The 16,309-nt window shown below is 43.9% G+C and overlaps 1 protein-coding gene across 3 annotated transcripts in view; it reads right to left on the bottom strand.

Annotated features, from left to right (window-relative positions):
- Window positions 1-16,309, bottom strand: part of LOC144692875 (transcription factor IIIB 90 kDa subunit-like) — a 323,304-nt gene that overhangs the window by 186,309 nt on the left and 120,686 nt on the right. For 2 of the 3 annotated variants that reach the window (XM_078561956.1, XM_078561957.1), the window contains exons 4-5: window positions 14,679-14,710; window positions 5,363-5,435 (exon numbers count right to left, since the gene is read on the bottom strand). In XM_078561956.1, the coding sequence (XP_078418082.1) occupies window positions 5,363-5,435; window positions 14,679-14,710 (105 nt within the window). Of the gene's footprint in view, window positions 1-5,362; window positions 5,436-11,524; window positions 11,722-14,678; window positions 14,711-16,309 lie in introns of those variants that run through there. The other variant, XM_078561958.1, reaches the window with a different exon arrangement.

Raw genomic sequence — 16,309 nt, 5'->3', positions numbered from 1 at the left:
CACTGGCCATCAACAGTCGCAACCTTCATCCTCATCAATCTAAAATAGACATGCAACTTTTTTTCCATAAATTCTGTTTGTACTAACCACAGTCCAGAGTTATTATTTCCCAATCTTGGATTAATCCCAGGGTGGAACTTGATTATCACATCAGACCTTTCTCCTTAAGGTGCACATTTCTTGACCACTCTGTGGAAGTTGAATGGTGTTTTCCAAAGGGATGAAATATTTGCAGCACGCACTGAGGTTCTTTTCCTGTCTGCGATGAGCTGGGTAATCTGCCACTGGTCTCGGTCCCCTGGGAGTGGTGACAGCCAAGGCTCCAGCTCACTATCCAGGGATCCTGCTGGAAATGCTTGTGTGGCAGTGATCAAGTCCAGCTGTGTTGGGCTCTCTCTCTCTCTCTCTCTCGCAAGCCCATCCATTCCACCCCCAGTCCAACAATTCTTACTTTTCCACCTCCACTGTCTGTGTCATTCAAGACAGAGTCTTGGGCAAGACAATTTCAACCAGTTGGTAAGATTGCCACCTTCAGTCTCGATTAAAACTCCATACCCTTGGAACTGGTTCTAACTTCTTCCCCAGTCACTAACTCTGGCTAAACTATACCCCATATCCGCTCGCACCACCCAGAGTCTATTCCTCTGTGTAACACTTCCTTTATTCTTCTCTGGAACATTTCCCTTCTCTGCTTCTGCCTCAGCTCATTTGCTGCTGAAACCAACATCCATGTCTTTACTCCAGGCCCAACCATTCCAATGCTCTCCTGGATGCCCTCTTCTATTCCACCCTCCAGGAATTTCAGTTCATCCAAAACTCTGTTGCATGCATCATAACCCACGCCGATTCCTGTTCACCCACCATCCCTGTCCTTTTTAAGCAATATTGGCTCTTAGTTTCCAATGCCTCCAATTTGAAATTCTAATTCTCTAAATCCCTCCATGGCTTCGCTTCTCCCTAACTCTGTCACTGTTCCAGCCCTACAACCTGCTGAGTTCTAAGTATTTCTCCAACTCTTGCCTCTTGTGACTACTCCCAAACTTCACCTCACCATTGGCCACTGAGCCTTCAGCCATCTATGTCCTAAGTAGCGCAACTTCCCATTGCTCCCCCCAACTTCTGCCTCCGCATCTTCCTCCACTCTTTTAACATATGAACTAGAACATACAAACTAGGAGCAGAAGTGTGCCAACTTGGCCCCTCAAGCCTGCTCCACCATTCAATAAGATCATGGCTGATCTGATTGTTACCTCAACTCCACATCCCCGCCTAACCCTTCGCTTGTCAAGAATCTATCAATCTCTGCCTTAAAAATATTCAAAGACTCTGCTTCCACCACCTTTTGAGGAAGAGAGTTCCAAAGACTAGCAAACCTCAAGAGAAAAAAATTTCTCCTCATCTCTATCCTAAATGAGCGACCCCTTATTTTTAAACAGTGACCCCTAATTCTAGATTCTCCCACAAGGGGAAACATCCTCTCCACATCCAACCTGTCAAGGAACCTCAGGGTCTTATATGTTTCAATCAAGTTGCCTCTTACTCTTCTAAACTCCAGTGGATACAAGCCTAACCTGTCCAATCTTTCCTCATAAGACAACCCGCCCATTCCTGGTATTAGCCTGGTAAACCTTCTCTGAACTGCTTCCAACACATTTACATCCTTCCTTAAATAAGGAGACCAATACTGCACACAGTGCTCCAGGTATATCTCACCAGTGCCCTGTATAACTCAAACATAACCTTTTTACTTTTGTATTCAATTCCCCTCACAATAAATAACAACATTCTATTAGCTTACCTAATTGCTTACTGTACATTGCTTACTGTACATTGCTTACTGTACCTGCATACTAACCTTTTACAATTCACACACTAGGACACCTAAATCCCTCTGCATCTCAGAGCCCTGCAATCTCTCGCCATTTAGATAATATTCTTTTTTATATTTTTTTTTACAGACAATTTCACGTTTTCTCATATTATACTCTTTACCTACTCACTTAGCCTATCTATATCCATTTGTAGCCTCCTTATGTCCTCTTCACAACTTACCTTCCTACCCATCTTTGTGTCATCAGCAAATTTAGCAACCATACCTGCCGTCCCTTCATCTAAGTCAGTCATATAAGATTTTAAGATCCTTCTTGAAATCCATTTCTTCAATAATATTTTAGTCATTCCTCCTAATATCCTCTTCATTGACTTGGTACTCATTTCAGCCTGATTACACTGCTGTGAGCCGTCTTGGGATTTTTTGATGTTAAATGAAGTTTTGGCCGTAGAAAGTCAACATCTACATTTGGTACTGGCACTGTGGAACCTTACCCAACATTGCACCCAGGATAACCTGATTTGTATGGCGTAGTTATGCAGTTCTTGCTCTAAGTTGAGCGGTCAATTCTATCAAACACATTTTTAGACAAAAAAAATAAACCCAAGGTGATCATGTTCCGAATTGGATTGGATCAAATGCAATGGCAGAGAGGCAGTAGCAGGCCAGCCATGTGTGAGTTCACTGAGATACTAAGGAGTGCTGCAATCAAACCTATTGAGCACCTTTGTATCTTGTTCAGCCTTTAGATCATTTTGAACTTAGTACTGGAAATGCACAAAGTGAGGTGCTGTAACTAACCTCCCATTTTACTTTCTTCCACTTGAAAGGGTCCAGGCTCAGAGTATTCGATCATAGAAGGCATCACAAAAATCTACAGTGGTATGGTAGCGGAGTGGTTATGTTACTGGACTAGTATCCAGAGACCTGGACTAATGATCCAAAGACACAAGTTCAAATCCCACCACGGCAGCTGGGAAATTTAAATGCAGTCAAATTAAATATAACCAGAATAAAAAGCTTGTCTCGTTAATGAACCTACTGGGATTGTTGTAAAAACCCATCTGGTTCACCAGTGTCCATTTGTGAAGGAAATCTGCCATTTTTACCCAGTCTGGCCTACACGCGGCTCCAGACCCACAACAATGCGGCTGACTCTTAACTGCCCTCTGAAACAGATCACTTTGGTGCAATGAAATAATTTTGGATTAGCGCAGAGACAATTAGGGATGGGAAATAAATGCGGGCCTTGCCAGCAATGCCCACATCCTGTGGATGAATAATTAAAACAAATGTCCACACAACTCGCTTTTAGTATAGATCATTCAACAGTAATTGGAAGCAGGAAATCGGGTCAATTTGCTCTCGAGCTGTAGGCCAATTGCAACATGCCTATAACCACAACTCAGCATAAACCAGCTGTGTAGCAGTTCATGCCTTAACAAACCTGAGCCATCAGGAGACTGCCTTTCTGTTCTACTGAGGACCTTGAACAGACTCCATGCCTGTGCACACCTACCTCTATTCAGTACTGAGGGAATGCCGCACTGTCGGAGGTGTCATCTTTAAGATGGTGCCACGCGATCTCTTATCTCCACTTGAGTGGGCAAACAGTGCCCTCATTGTAATGTCTCACCCCAAAGGGCAGCAGGGGAGTTCTCCCTGGTGTCCTGATCTGATATTTATCCCTCAATCAATATCACAAAAATAGATTATCTGGTCATTATCATTTTGCTGTTTGTGGGAACTTGTGCACAAATTGGCTGCCCTGCTTCCTACATTACAACAGTGACTACACTTCAAAAGCACTTCACTGGTTGTAAGGCACTCTGATATTCCGAGGTGGTAAAAGTCACTAAAGAAATGCAAGTCCTTCTTCATTTCAATGCATACAAAGTGAAAATAACTAATTAGCTTTTTCTCTCTACTATTTTCTCTCACCCATCATGCACTCCACAGACGTACCTGCTTGATGTTTGGGTTTTGATACATGGTCACTGTTCAATTGTAAATCTTCAACAGGAAGCACCAGAGAACAACTATTCTCCCTTACTAACTGCAGCACCCCTTCCACTGCCTCTGGCAAAGATTAGCTAACTCAGCACAGACTGGGTACTGAATCTTCCTGGGCTGGATGGGCACATGAGAGAGGACCAGGAGTAGACCATACAGCCTGTCGAGCCTGCTCCGCCATTCAATATGATCAAAGCTGATCTTCAGCCTCAACTCCATTCTCCTGGCCATCCTCCATATCCAGGCATACCTAAAAATGAGGTTTCAACCTGGTGAAGCTACTTGCATACCAAACAGCAAAAGCAGCATGCGGCAGACAGAGCTAAGCAATCCCACAACCAATGGATTAGATCTAAGCTCTGCAGTCATGCCACATTCAGTCATGAGTAGTGGTGAATAATTAAAAAACTAACCGGAGGAGGCTCCACAAATATCCCCATCCTCAATGATGGGGGAGCCCAGCACAACAGTGCAAAAGATAAGGTTGAAGCATTTGCAACTACCTTCAGCCAGAAATGTCGAGTGGATGATCCATCTCGGCCTCCTCTCAGGGTCCCTAGCATCACAGATACAAGTCTCCAGCCAATTCAATTCACTCCGCGTGATATCAAAAAACAGCTGAAGGCACTGGATACTGCAAAGGCTACGCACCCTGACAATACTCTGACTATACTGCAGAAGACTTGTGCTCCAGAACTTGCTGCGCCCCTAGCCAAGTTGTTCTAGTACAGCTACAACACTGGCATCTACCCAGCTATGTGGAAAATTGCCCAAGTATGTCCTGTACACAAAAAGCAGGACAAATCCAACCCGGCCAATTACCGTCCCATCAGTCTACTCTCAGTCATCAATAAAGTGATGGAAGGGTTTATCGACAGTGCCATCAAGTGACACTTGCTTCGCAATAACCTGCTCACTGACGCCCAGTTTGGGTTCCACCAGGGCCACTTGGCTCATGACCTCATTACATACTTGGTTCAAACGTAGGTAAAAGAGCTGAACTCCATCAAGGTGAAATCAAGGCAGCATTTAACCGAGAATGGCATCAAGGAACCTTAGCAAAACTGAAGCCAATGGGAATCAGGGAGAAAACTCCACTGATTGGAGTCATACATAGTACAAAGGAAGATGGCTGTGGCTGTTGGAGGTCAATCATCTCAGTTCCAGGACATCGCTGCAGGAGTTCCTCAGGTCAACAGTGTGGGTGTACCTACACAACATGGACTACAGTGGTTCAAGAACACAGCTCATCACCACCTTGTCAAGGACAATTAGGAATGAGCAATAAATGGTGGCCTAGTCAGCAACGCCCACATCCCACAAATTAATAAATTTTAAAAATCCCTTATTCCTGAGACACCAAAAGTCTGTCTACCTCAGTTCAGAGACAGTGTGTTCACCTCAAAGCTACACAGGTTTTTATACAGCCAAAGCAGGCTATGTTCACTAGTGTCGACTAAAAACAATAATAGTGCACTCATTAACTATAGTGTAGGAAATGAATTATTGCTTACAGACCTATCGCTGGAGCATTTATACAAAGCTCTCTGGCCAGGAGAAGAAAAGTCTTTCCCAAAACGTAGACATTCACCTGCAAGAAAGTTTAACAATATTTTAAAAACTATAAATTTGAATTTTTAAAATATACATCCCCTATCCTCTTTTCAAAGGTGCCCTTGGCTCTTTTTAATATTTGAATGCCTGCTGTTACCTTTCAATAATCTGCTACCACAAAAGAATAGCTCAGATCCAAACTGTCATATCTTCCCATGATTTCACTACTCCCCCCCTTCTTCGTGTGCTGCTACCCTGTAATAAAGCATCCAACACACGCAACAAGTTACTTCCCCTTCTCCCCCCCATACTTTCCTTAGGCTACTGGCTGCTGTGCCACAAATCCTTTGCAGCAAAGGAGGTTGAGGGGAGATTTGATAGAGGCGTGCAAGATTATGACAGCTTTGGATAAGGTAGGCAAGGAAAAGCAGTTCCCATTGGCTGATAGTACAAGGACGAGGGGGCACAGATTTAAGGTTTTGGGCAAGAGATGCAGGGGAATGGGATGATTATTCTATACAGAGCCAGCATGGATTCGAAGGGCCAAATAACTTACTTCTGTGCCATAATGACTCTAGAAATCCACTTTCCCTTCTTTCAGCACCTCACCAAAGTGAGCACTCTACAAGTGAGCCTATATTGCGAATCAGTAAGGTATGCAAATAAGTGGGGTGTGGTGGGGGAAGCATCACAGCATAGGCAGGCTTTGGGTCAGGACTACAGCTCATCTGTGGTGGACTGATAGTCAAATAGCCTGCTGACAGTTGTTTGGGCTCAGACCTGAAGAGTGGCCACTCAGTCCAGGGACAGACGCGTGGCTGATGTCTGTGGAACTGTGATCCAGGAGCAAGTATCTTCAGTAACGGAAACACCCAATCCATTTTGGGAGGGAGTAGGAAATGACTGAGCCCAAAGAAACTTCTGAAAAGCTTAAGTCCAGAGGGAGTACTTAATGTTAAATGTGTTCCACCAAGGTCAATGTGAAAAAGAACAACCAAGGCACCTATAACACCTAAATTTCAGATTCACTGCCCTGGTATTGGTGTGCCATTCCTGGCCATCTCCTTTCCAGGGCCACTCCAGCAATGTTACTGACTGGGTAGAGCTGCCATTTACCGCACAGCTGCTCCATTCATCGTAATGAGCATTCCCAGAAACACCAGCCTGGGAACTGAAACTGAGACCTCTTCCCCGCACCCCACCCCCTCTTCTACCACCTCACCACTCTCTAACCCTTAGCAGCAACAACCCCCCCCACTGGCCCCATTCCTCCTTCCTCCCCCAAAGAAACAACACAAAACTTTCTCTACCCATGAAAAACTCTGGTTAGGTTTTGAGGTCTGTTACCTTAGAAACAGCCAGGATAACTTTGGCATCCAGCCATCAAATGTAACACAGCAAGGACGTGAAATGGAGCAGAAAATAAGAACACAACAATCTATGACAGCAGCATTTCTACACTGTTCAATGCCTGGACTCATCATTTTAAGTGCACTGTGCACACTATCTCTGTAATAGTATAGTCTTATCAGAAACATGATAGGAAACTGTTTCTCTCACTAGTTCACTTGCCACAAGTGTTATTTGAAAATGCTGTATGAAGATTCTGTTTTTAATACATAAGGGCATGAAATAATCGAGCAAGTGCTGTTGAATTTTTAACAAGAAATAGTTTGGGCCACACTTAGGAATATTTGATGCCATTCTGGCCATCCCAAAAGAAATATTAAAACAAGGAAAGGGACAGTGAAGATTCGCCATTATACCAGGAATGAGGGCTTCAATGTGGAAAGGCTTAGAAAAAACTGGGGCCTCTTCACTGGAACAAAGAGTACCAAAAAGAGATTTCAAAATTTGGAGAGAGTAAACATCGAAAAATTGTTTCTATTGGTCAGCAAATCAGCAGTAAAATGGCATTGACTCAAGGTCATTAGTAGAGGAATATAATTCATAGAATAGTGCAGCACAAGAGCAGGTCATTCGGCCCATCAACTCTTTCAAAGAGTAGGAGAGAACATGGGAGAAGTTAGAAGAAAGGTTTTCACACAAAATCTAGAACATCATTTAGAGGGGAACTGGATACACCTTTAAAATCAAAGTGCATTTATTTATTTATTTTTTATTCATGGGACGTGGGCATCGCTGACTAAGCCAGTATTTACTGTCCATCCCTAATTGCCCTAGCTCAGAGGGCATTTTTAAGAGTCAACCACATTGCTGTGTGTCTGGAGTCACATGTAGGCCAGACCAGGTAAGGACGACATATTTCCTTCCCTAAAGGACACTAGTGAACCAGGTGGGGTTTTTTTTTAAACAATCGACAATGGTTTCATGGTCACCGAGATTTTTATTGAAATGCTGTGGCGGGATGCGAATCCAGGTCCCCAGAGTATTACCCTGGGTCTCTGGATTACTAGTCCAGCGACAATACCACTACACCATTGCTTTTAAAGTAGAAAAATGCCCCCAAGACGTCTCACAGAGAGAGAGGGGCGGGGGGGTTGCATCACAGCCATCAATGCTTGGCGAAGGATGAGAGGAATGCCCAAGATGTCAGAGTCTGGGAATGGATAATTTAGGGGAATATTGTAGAGGCAGAGGAGGTTAGTTTGGGAAATAGGGAGAGGCAAGAACATGGAGGGGTTTAAACACGAGGATGAGAATTTTAAACTGAAGATACAGGGGGACCTGGAGCCCTATCTGGATCAGCAAGGGCAGGTATAGTGGCTGAATGAGATAAGATAAATATACTAGTTTTGGATAAATTGAATTTTAAAGAGCATGGGGGATGGGATACTTCAGTAGATTCTGGAGGTGGCAAAGACACGGTAAGTCAAGGTGGATACAGGCAATTTTACAAAGGTGAAAGTAGAAAGACGGACAGGATATAGAGTTGGAAGTTCAGTTCGAGGTTGAACAGGATGCAAAGTCTGGTTCATCCTGAAAGTGGGAAGGCAGGGGAATGGAATCAGTGGTTAGCGTACAGAGTTTGTGGCATGGATGGAAGATAATGACTCTGGTCTTCCCAATATTTAGCTGGAGGAAGTTGAACCTCATTCAAGACTGGATATCAGCATAAAAACAAAGATGACAAGGAAAGGATACAGAAATGGGATTACAAGAGATAGCTCACGTTGAGAAGTTAGCACCAGAACAGATGCAATGGGCTGAAGGGCAATGTGATAAAAGAGCAATGAGATAATGACTAGGTCATGCTCTGTAGTGATGATGGTAGGTGGATAAACATTGGCCAGAAAACCGGGGAGAACTCTTCTTTGAAATGGTGCCACGGAATAATTTACCACCTAAGAGGAAACCTCACTTGCAAGATGGTAAATCTGAGAGTGCAGCATTCCCTCGGTCCTGACCTGGAGTGCAAGCCTGGGCTATGTCCTCACGTTTCTTGAGCGCTTACAATCTTTGGATTCAGCAGAAAAAACGCTACCCACTGAGCCACAGCTGACACCAAAGGTGAGGACTATAGGCTGGTTCCTGTGAAACTATACCCCTGAAAGAGTGAGCACCTAAGAGGTGCCATTCTTCGGGTGAGGCATCCTCTCAGTAAATGCAAAGATCCCATGGCAATATTCCGAAGAAGTGTTCTTGGAGTCCTGCCCAACATTTATTCCTCAACAAACACTACAAAAATACATTATCTGATCAAACGGACCACAGGGCACACATGGAATATTTTCTCACAAAAGTATAACACTAAAGCAGCATCATTTTTTTATCCAATATTGAGCAGTTGCCAATTGGAAAGTATAAAAAAGGAAAAACCATCTCCCTGATAGGGAAAGCAAGCGAGGTGCTCACTCAAAGAGAGCAGCTGGAAAGACAAAAATAAACCAAGCACCAGCTGCATTTGGGCAGAATTTAGCAATGTCGCTTGGCCAGGTTAAAATGCAAACAAATGGCAATCTAATTTCGTCCTCGACAGCTGTTGCTGTGGCAAAGCAATCAGCAAAAATGTGACTTAAAGGTGGCCCTAAAGGGCAAATCCTCACGCCGCATTACAAATTGCAGCCTCGCTAAAGGTATTGACATAAGTCGGGGGGGGCGGGTGGTGTCCATCTAGGGTGCCAAATGCCAGCAAGTTCACCTCACCGACTTAAACATCCACTGGTGTACTGTGGTTGCAGCTTGCAGCAAAATGCCAAGGCATCTTTGACAACACCTTCCAAACCCGGGATCTCCACCACCAAGAAGGACAGAGGCAGCAGATGCACAGGAACACCATCACCTTCAAGCTCCCCTCCAAGTCTCACACCATCCTGACTTGGAAAGTTATCATTCCCAAATCATTGCTGGTTCAAAATCCTGGAACTCCCTCTGAACAATACAGCGGGTGCATCTACACCAGATGGACTGCAGTGGTTCAAGTCTGTGGCTCACCACCACCTTCTCAAGGGCAATTAGGGATAGGTAAAATGCTGATTTTTGCCAATAACATCCAAATCCCTAGCATGTATTTTTGAGAAAGCCCTCCAGTACCATTTGCAAGGGGTCATTCTTCAAAGACAAATTGAGACAAATAGGCTTTCCCTCCTGTACGCCATCATCGTCCAGGGTAAACAACACACGGGGACGAGGCAGGTTTCATTTATGATGCTGGATGAGCTCCTGATGTGGTCTCACCAGTGTCCTGTACAACTGAAGCATAACCTCCCTACTCTGTTATATTCAATTCCCCTCGCAATAAACAATAACATTCTATTAGCTTTGCTGATTATGTGCTGCACCGGCATGCTAGCCTTTTGTAATTTGTGCACGAGGACACCCAGATCCCTCTGAATCTCAGAGCTCTGCAATCTCTCACCATTTAGATAATATGCTTATTTTTTATTCTTCCTGCCAAAATGGATAATTCACTTTTTCCCACATTATACTCCATTTGCCAGGTCTTTGCCCACTCACTTAACCTATGTCACTTTGTAGCCTTCTTATGTCCTCTTCACAAGTTACTTTCCTACCCGTCTTTGTGTCATCAGCAAATTTAGCAACCATTCCTTCGGTCTGTTCATCCAAGTCATTTATATAAATTGTAAAAAGTCAAGGCCCCAGCACTGATCCCTGTGGCACACCACTCGTTACATCCTGCCAACCAGAAAAAGGCCCATGCATGACTTCTGTTTCCCATTAGCTAGCCAATCTTCTATCCATGCCAATATGTTACCCCCTGCACCATAAGCTTGTATTTTCTGCAATGACCTTTGATGTGGCACCTTATCAAATGTCTTCTGGAAATCTAAGTACAGTGCATCCACCTTTTAACTACAGCACATACGACTCCTTCAAAGAACTCCAATAAATTAGTTAAACATTATTTCCCTTTCACAAAACCATGTCGCCCCTGCCTGATTGCCTTGAATTTTTCTAAGTGCCCTGCCATAACATCTTCAATAATAGCTTCTAGCATTTTCCCTATGACAGATGTTAAGTTTACTTAAGGGGTCACTGTTTAAAAGTAAGGGGTTGACCATTTAAGACAGAGGAGGAGAAATGTTTTTTTCTCAGAGGGTAGTGTCTCTTTGGAACTTCCTTCCTCAAAAAGCAGAGGAAGCAGAGCCTTTGAATATTTTTAAGGCAGAGGTAGAAAGATTCTTCATAAACAAGGGGTGAAAGGTTATCGGGGGTAGGCGGGAGGTTACAATCAGATCAGCCATGATCTTATTGAATGGCGGAGCAGGCTCGAAGGGCCGAGTGGCCTACTCCTGCTCCTAATTCATATGTTCTTAAACAGTCTTCTGCACCCCTCACCTAGGCTCACAACTCAACTGTGAACCTATTCCTATCTTGGGATAGGGACACCCAAACGTCACTCGGCAATATTTTGGTTGGCGGACACTGCAATTTCCAGTATTTTCTATTTTTATTTCAGATTTCCAGCATCTGCAGTATTCTGCTTTTGCTTCTATCTTGTGTTTCTTTACTTGCTCCATTTTCCCTGCCCAATCATCACTTTCGTCATTTAATCACTACCTGCCACCACCCCATCACAGGCCGTACCTCTTTGGTCTTCCTGTTCCCTCCCTCTGCACTTGCTTAAAACCGGTCACATCTCTAACTTCCTCCCGTGCTGACAAAAGGACATCAACCTGAAATGTTAAACTCGGTTTCTCTCACCGCAGATGATGTTTTACTGCTCAGGGTTTCCAGCATTTTCTGTTTCGAGTCATGCCGTGTCAGTTTCTTCGCTGCCATCTGTCTCACGAACACTGGTGTGTCCATACGATAGAGACGGAGGAGGTCTGCAGCTGCCCTCGACCGCACTCCCGCTGTATAAAAGTATCCGATGGGTTTCGCTGGAAGTAATTCTCTGGATTTGCCTTTGAAGGAACATTGGAACAGGTTGAGGCCATTCAGCCCCTTGTGTTTGTTCTCCAATTCAATTAGACCCTGGTTGATCTGTACCTCAAACCCATTTACCAATGTTAATTCCATCACCCTTAATACCCTTGACTAACAAAATTCTATTAATCGCAGTTTTGAAATCTTCAATTGACCCTTTCCTGCCTTCCCCAATTTCTGCCTCAACAGCTTTTTGCGGGAGGAGTGTTCCAGATTTTCACTAATCTTCATGTGAAGAAGTGCTTCCTGACATCATGCCTGAACGGTCTGACTCCAATTTTAAGATTATGCCTCCTTGTTCTCAATTCCCTGTTCAGAGGAAAATATTCTGCTTCCAAATTCCACCCCTCCATCATTTTCACATGGGCCATCTCTGACACTTCCCTTGCCTTCCTTGACACCTCTGTCTCAATTTCTGGTGATAGACTGTCCACCAATATCCATTACAAGCCTACCGACTCCCACAGCTACCTCGACTACAGCTCCTCACACCCCGCTTCCTGTAAGGACTCCATCCCATTCTCTCAGTTCCTTCGCCTCCATCGCATCTGTTCTGATGATGACACTTTCAAAAACAGTTCCTCTGACATGTCCTCCTTCTTCCTTAACCAAGGTTTTTCACCCACGGTGGTTGACAGGGCCCTCAACCGTGTCCGGCCCATCTCCCGCGCATCCGCCCTCACGCCTTCTCCTCCCTCCCAGAAACATGATAGGGTCCCCCTTGTCCTCACTTATCACCCCACCAGCCTCTGCATTCAAAGGATCATCCTCCACCATTTCCGCCAACTCCAGCATGATGCCACCACCAAACACATCTTCCCTTCACCCCCCCGGCAGCATTCCGTAGGGATCGTTCCCTCTGTGACACCCTGGTCCACTCCTCCATCACCCCCTACTTCTCAACCCCCTCCCACGGCACCTTCCCATGCAACCGCGGAAGACGCAACACCTGCCCCTTCACTTCCCCTCTCCTCACCGTCCAAGGGCCCAAACACTCCTTTCAAGTGAAGCAGCATTTCACTTGCACTTCCCTCAACTTAGTCTACTGCATTCGTTGCTCCCAATGCGGTTTCCTCCAAATTGGAGAGACCAAACGCAGACTGGGTGACCGCTTTGCAGAACACCTTCGGTCTGTCCGCAAGCATTACCCAGACCTCCCGGTTGCTTGCCATTTCAACACTCCACCCTGCTCTCATGCCCACGTGTCTGCCCTTGGCTTGCTGCATTGTTCCAGTGAAGCTCAATGCAAACTCGAGGAACAGCATCTCATCTTCCGACTAGGCACTTTACAGCCTTCCGGACTGAATATTGAGTTCAACAATTTTAGATCATGAACTCTCTCCTCCATCCCCACCCCCTTTCCGTTTCATCCCCCTCCTTTTTGTTTTTTCCAATAATTTATATAGATTTTTCTTTTCCCACCTATTTCCATTATTTTTAAATGTATTTCCACCCATTGTTTTATCTCTACCTTTTAGCCTTTTTAGTATTCCTTCACCCCACCCCACCCCCACTAGAGCTATCTGTACCTTGCTTGTCCTGCTTTCTACCCTTAATTAGCACATTCCTTTAGATAATATCACCACCTTCAACACCTCTCTGTCCTTTTGTCTGTGACATCTTTTGGTTATCTCCACCTATCACTGGCTTCTTGTCCCAACAACCCCCCCTCTCCCCCCCCCCAAACCAGCTTATATTTCACCCCTTTCCTATTTTTACTTAGTTCTGTTGAAGGGTCATGAGGACTCAAAACGTCAACTGTGCTCTTCTCCACCAATGCTGCCAGACCTGCTGAGTTTTTCCAGGTAATTCTGTTTCTGTTTTGATAATATTCTCTCCAATGACCCTATCAAATCCTTTGATCATCTTAAACTCTTTAGATCACCTCATGATCTTTTATATTCAGAGAATATAAGACTAGTCTAGACAGTAACCTGCCCTCGCAATTTAAGCCTTTTAGTCTAATCGTATTCCATACTGACAGTAAAGTGAATTCCAAAAATAAGACATATGAACATTCGAATTAGAAGGAGTAGATCACTCCACCCCTCGAAACTTCTCCACCATTCAATAAGATCATGGCTGATCTGATTGCAACCTCAACTCCACATTCCCACCTACCCTCAATAACTTTTCACCCCCTTGTTTATCAAGAATCTATCTAGCTATGCCTTAAAAAATATTCAAAGAGTCTGCTTCCACTGCCTTTTGAGGAAGAGTTCCAAAGACTCATGATCCTCTTATGAGAAAAAATTTGTCCGCATCTCTGTCTTTATTTTTAAACAGTGACCCCTAGTTCTAGATTCTCTCACAAAAGGAAACATCATCTCCACATCCACCCTGTCAAGATCCCTCAGGATCTTATAATATGGGAAATACAGGTTCAGACTAATAAACTAGTAAAACGTAACCATTTACCAAGCAGGTGATTTTTTGCACATTAACCATGAACCATCTGGAGGCAAAAATCCTGACGCTGTTTAAGAAATAACTGGATTTTACACTTGGGAACTGTAGGGTTGTTTGTATAGATATTACCCAAATGGGCCAAATAGTCTTCTTCCATCTGAAATCATTTCTTTAATGACCACTAGCTTGAGATAGCCATGGGTTGGTGACCCCAGCAAGATTCAGCATTCAAGGAGAGTAGAATATTGGGGGGGGTGGGGAAACAGCAGTTTCCTGTGGAAAGCAGTCACGGTTTGGGGCACATTTCAACAATAAGAGAGGTCAAGGAGAGTAGTTTGTAAATAAAAGCTGTCATGTGTTACCTGCTCCTCGCCCACTGTCAAATTATTTTTGGCCAAATTTAATTTAACAAAAAAATATAAAATTGACAGTGTCAGTAAGTGTAAGACAGATGCCAAAGATTTAATGAAGAAAAAAATCAGGACACGTAAACTATTTTCAATCAGTGCATTGTACATACCTGCAACAGGTCACTGAGATCCAATAACATATCTTGAGAATTTAGTCAAGGAACATGTAAAGAAAGGTGACACAGTCCAGTGACAACACAATGAGACCAACATGGAGGGAGAGACACCCAGACAATTCAAACACCAATGTTCCTTCCAACAAAAGCATTAAATTCAATGGTCTGGAAAGCCAGGTTTGTTTATTAGTGCGGTTAAAGGCATGTAGCTGAGCTGTCGATGCTGGAGATACACTTCAAGAGTGACATTTAGGATCAGAAAGTGACACTGCCTGCAAACCCCTCCGAACACATGGAGCTGTCTATTTGCTTTAATCGCTGAAACATGGAAACAGGCTGTTCAAGCCCATCCAGCTCATGTGCACATGGGTCCAATAGCCTAAAGCAAATTTAGCTGTCCCTTCATCCCCCAACCCAATCTAACCTTGAAATGTTGACAGTTTCTACCTGAAACTGAACTCTCATCCTCTCAAATCTCTGAAGTTTCCTGTTCTGAATTTCTGACAATCTTGTGTCCACGTACCGCATATTCTGTCCCTCTCAACTATTGAATAGTCTGCTTATCTACCTTCTCCTAGACTTTCAAAATTTTAAGCATTTCTGTTATTATACCCTGCAATCTGTGTTGTTCTAACTAAAAGCTGTCCCAATTTTTCAAATCTTTCTTCGCATTTTTATTTCTCTATTCTAGTGAATCTATGCCGTACGCTATTTTAAGAGTGACACACATTAAAACAGGTCACATTTTGAAAATAAGGGAAAAAAAACTTCACAGGCTGAGTTTCTGAAGCAGTCCTGCACAGCTCCATCACAGTAAACATAACCCCTTGCTGTTCCTGAATGAAAACAGGCTTTTGTTCCCATGATGTCCTTCACCCGGCATCGACTCCTACACTCCGGACAAATCTACACAGATTGCAGATAAATCAGTTCTATACTTAACAGGAGTGCTCTGTACTTGCCTTTGTGAGGAACAAGAGCCACTTTGTGCTATGTTTACTCTTAAATACAGTGGTGAATCACATAGCAAACCAGAAACAGCACTGCAATTCTATCATGTTTCCCCCTCTCTCCTGCTGAAGATGTTGACTCTTTGCTGGAATATAGTTAACAGCTGCTCAATGCTCCCTTACAACTCACCCGAGTGGTCAGTGCTTACACGTCAAACCCAGCAGTGAATGATGCCAGGATATTTGACCACAGTAGCATCACAGGCTCATGCCTATTTACACTGGATATCCACTGATGTGCACTTTCAACAGGAATCACTGGGTAAAGAACAGGAGCCCTGTCTCATATAAAGGACTATTTCACTACCGTTTTTGAAAGGTAAGAATATAAGCCTGGAACTTGCCTTTCAACTTCCCTGAAAGGGGAGGGGGAGGGGAGGGTAATGGAAAGGGCAGGGGAAAAAGTCCTGACTGGATTCTTGCTCCAAACTGTAACCTTGTAAGAGAAGAACAAGGACAGAATCAGGTTCAGCTGCTGTGGTTGAATAGCTGGCTAGTATTTGGCACCTAAATTACAACAGTGAACACACTTTCAAAGTACTTCATTGGCTGCAAATCACTTTCATTCATCCTGAGATGGTGAAAGGTACTATAGAAATGTATGTCTTTCATTCT

This window comes from Cetorhinus maximus, chromosome 18 (genome assembly GCF_964194155.1).
Source record: "Cetorhinus maximus chromosome 18, sCetMax3.hap1.1, whole genome shotgun sequence".
NCBI lineage: Eukaryota > Metazoa > Chordata > Chondrichthyes > Lamniformes > Cetorhinidae > Cetorhinus > Cetorhinus maximus.
This window is presented reverse-complemented; position numbering and strand designations above follow the sequence as displayed.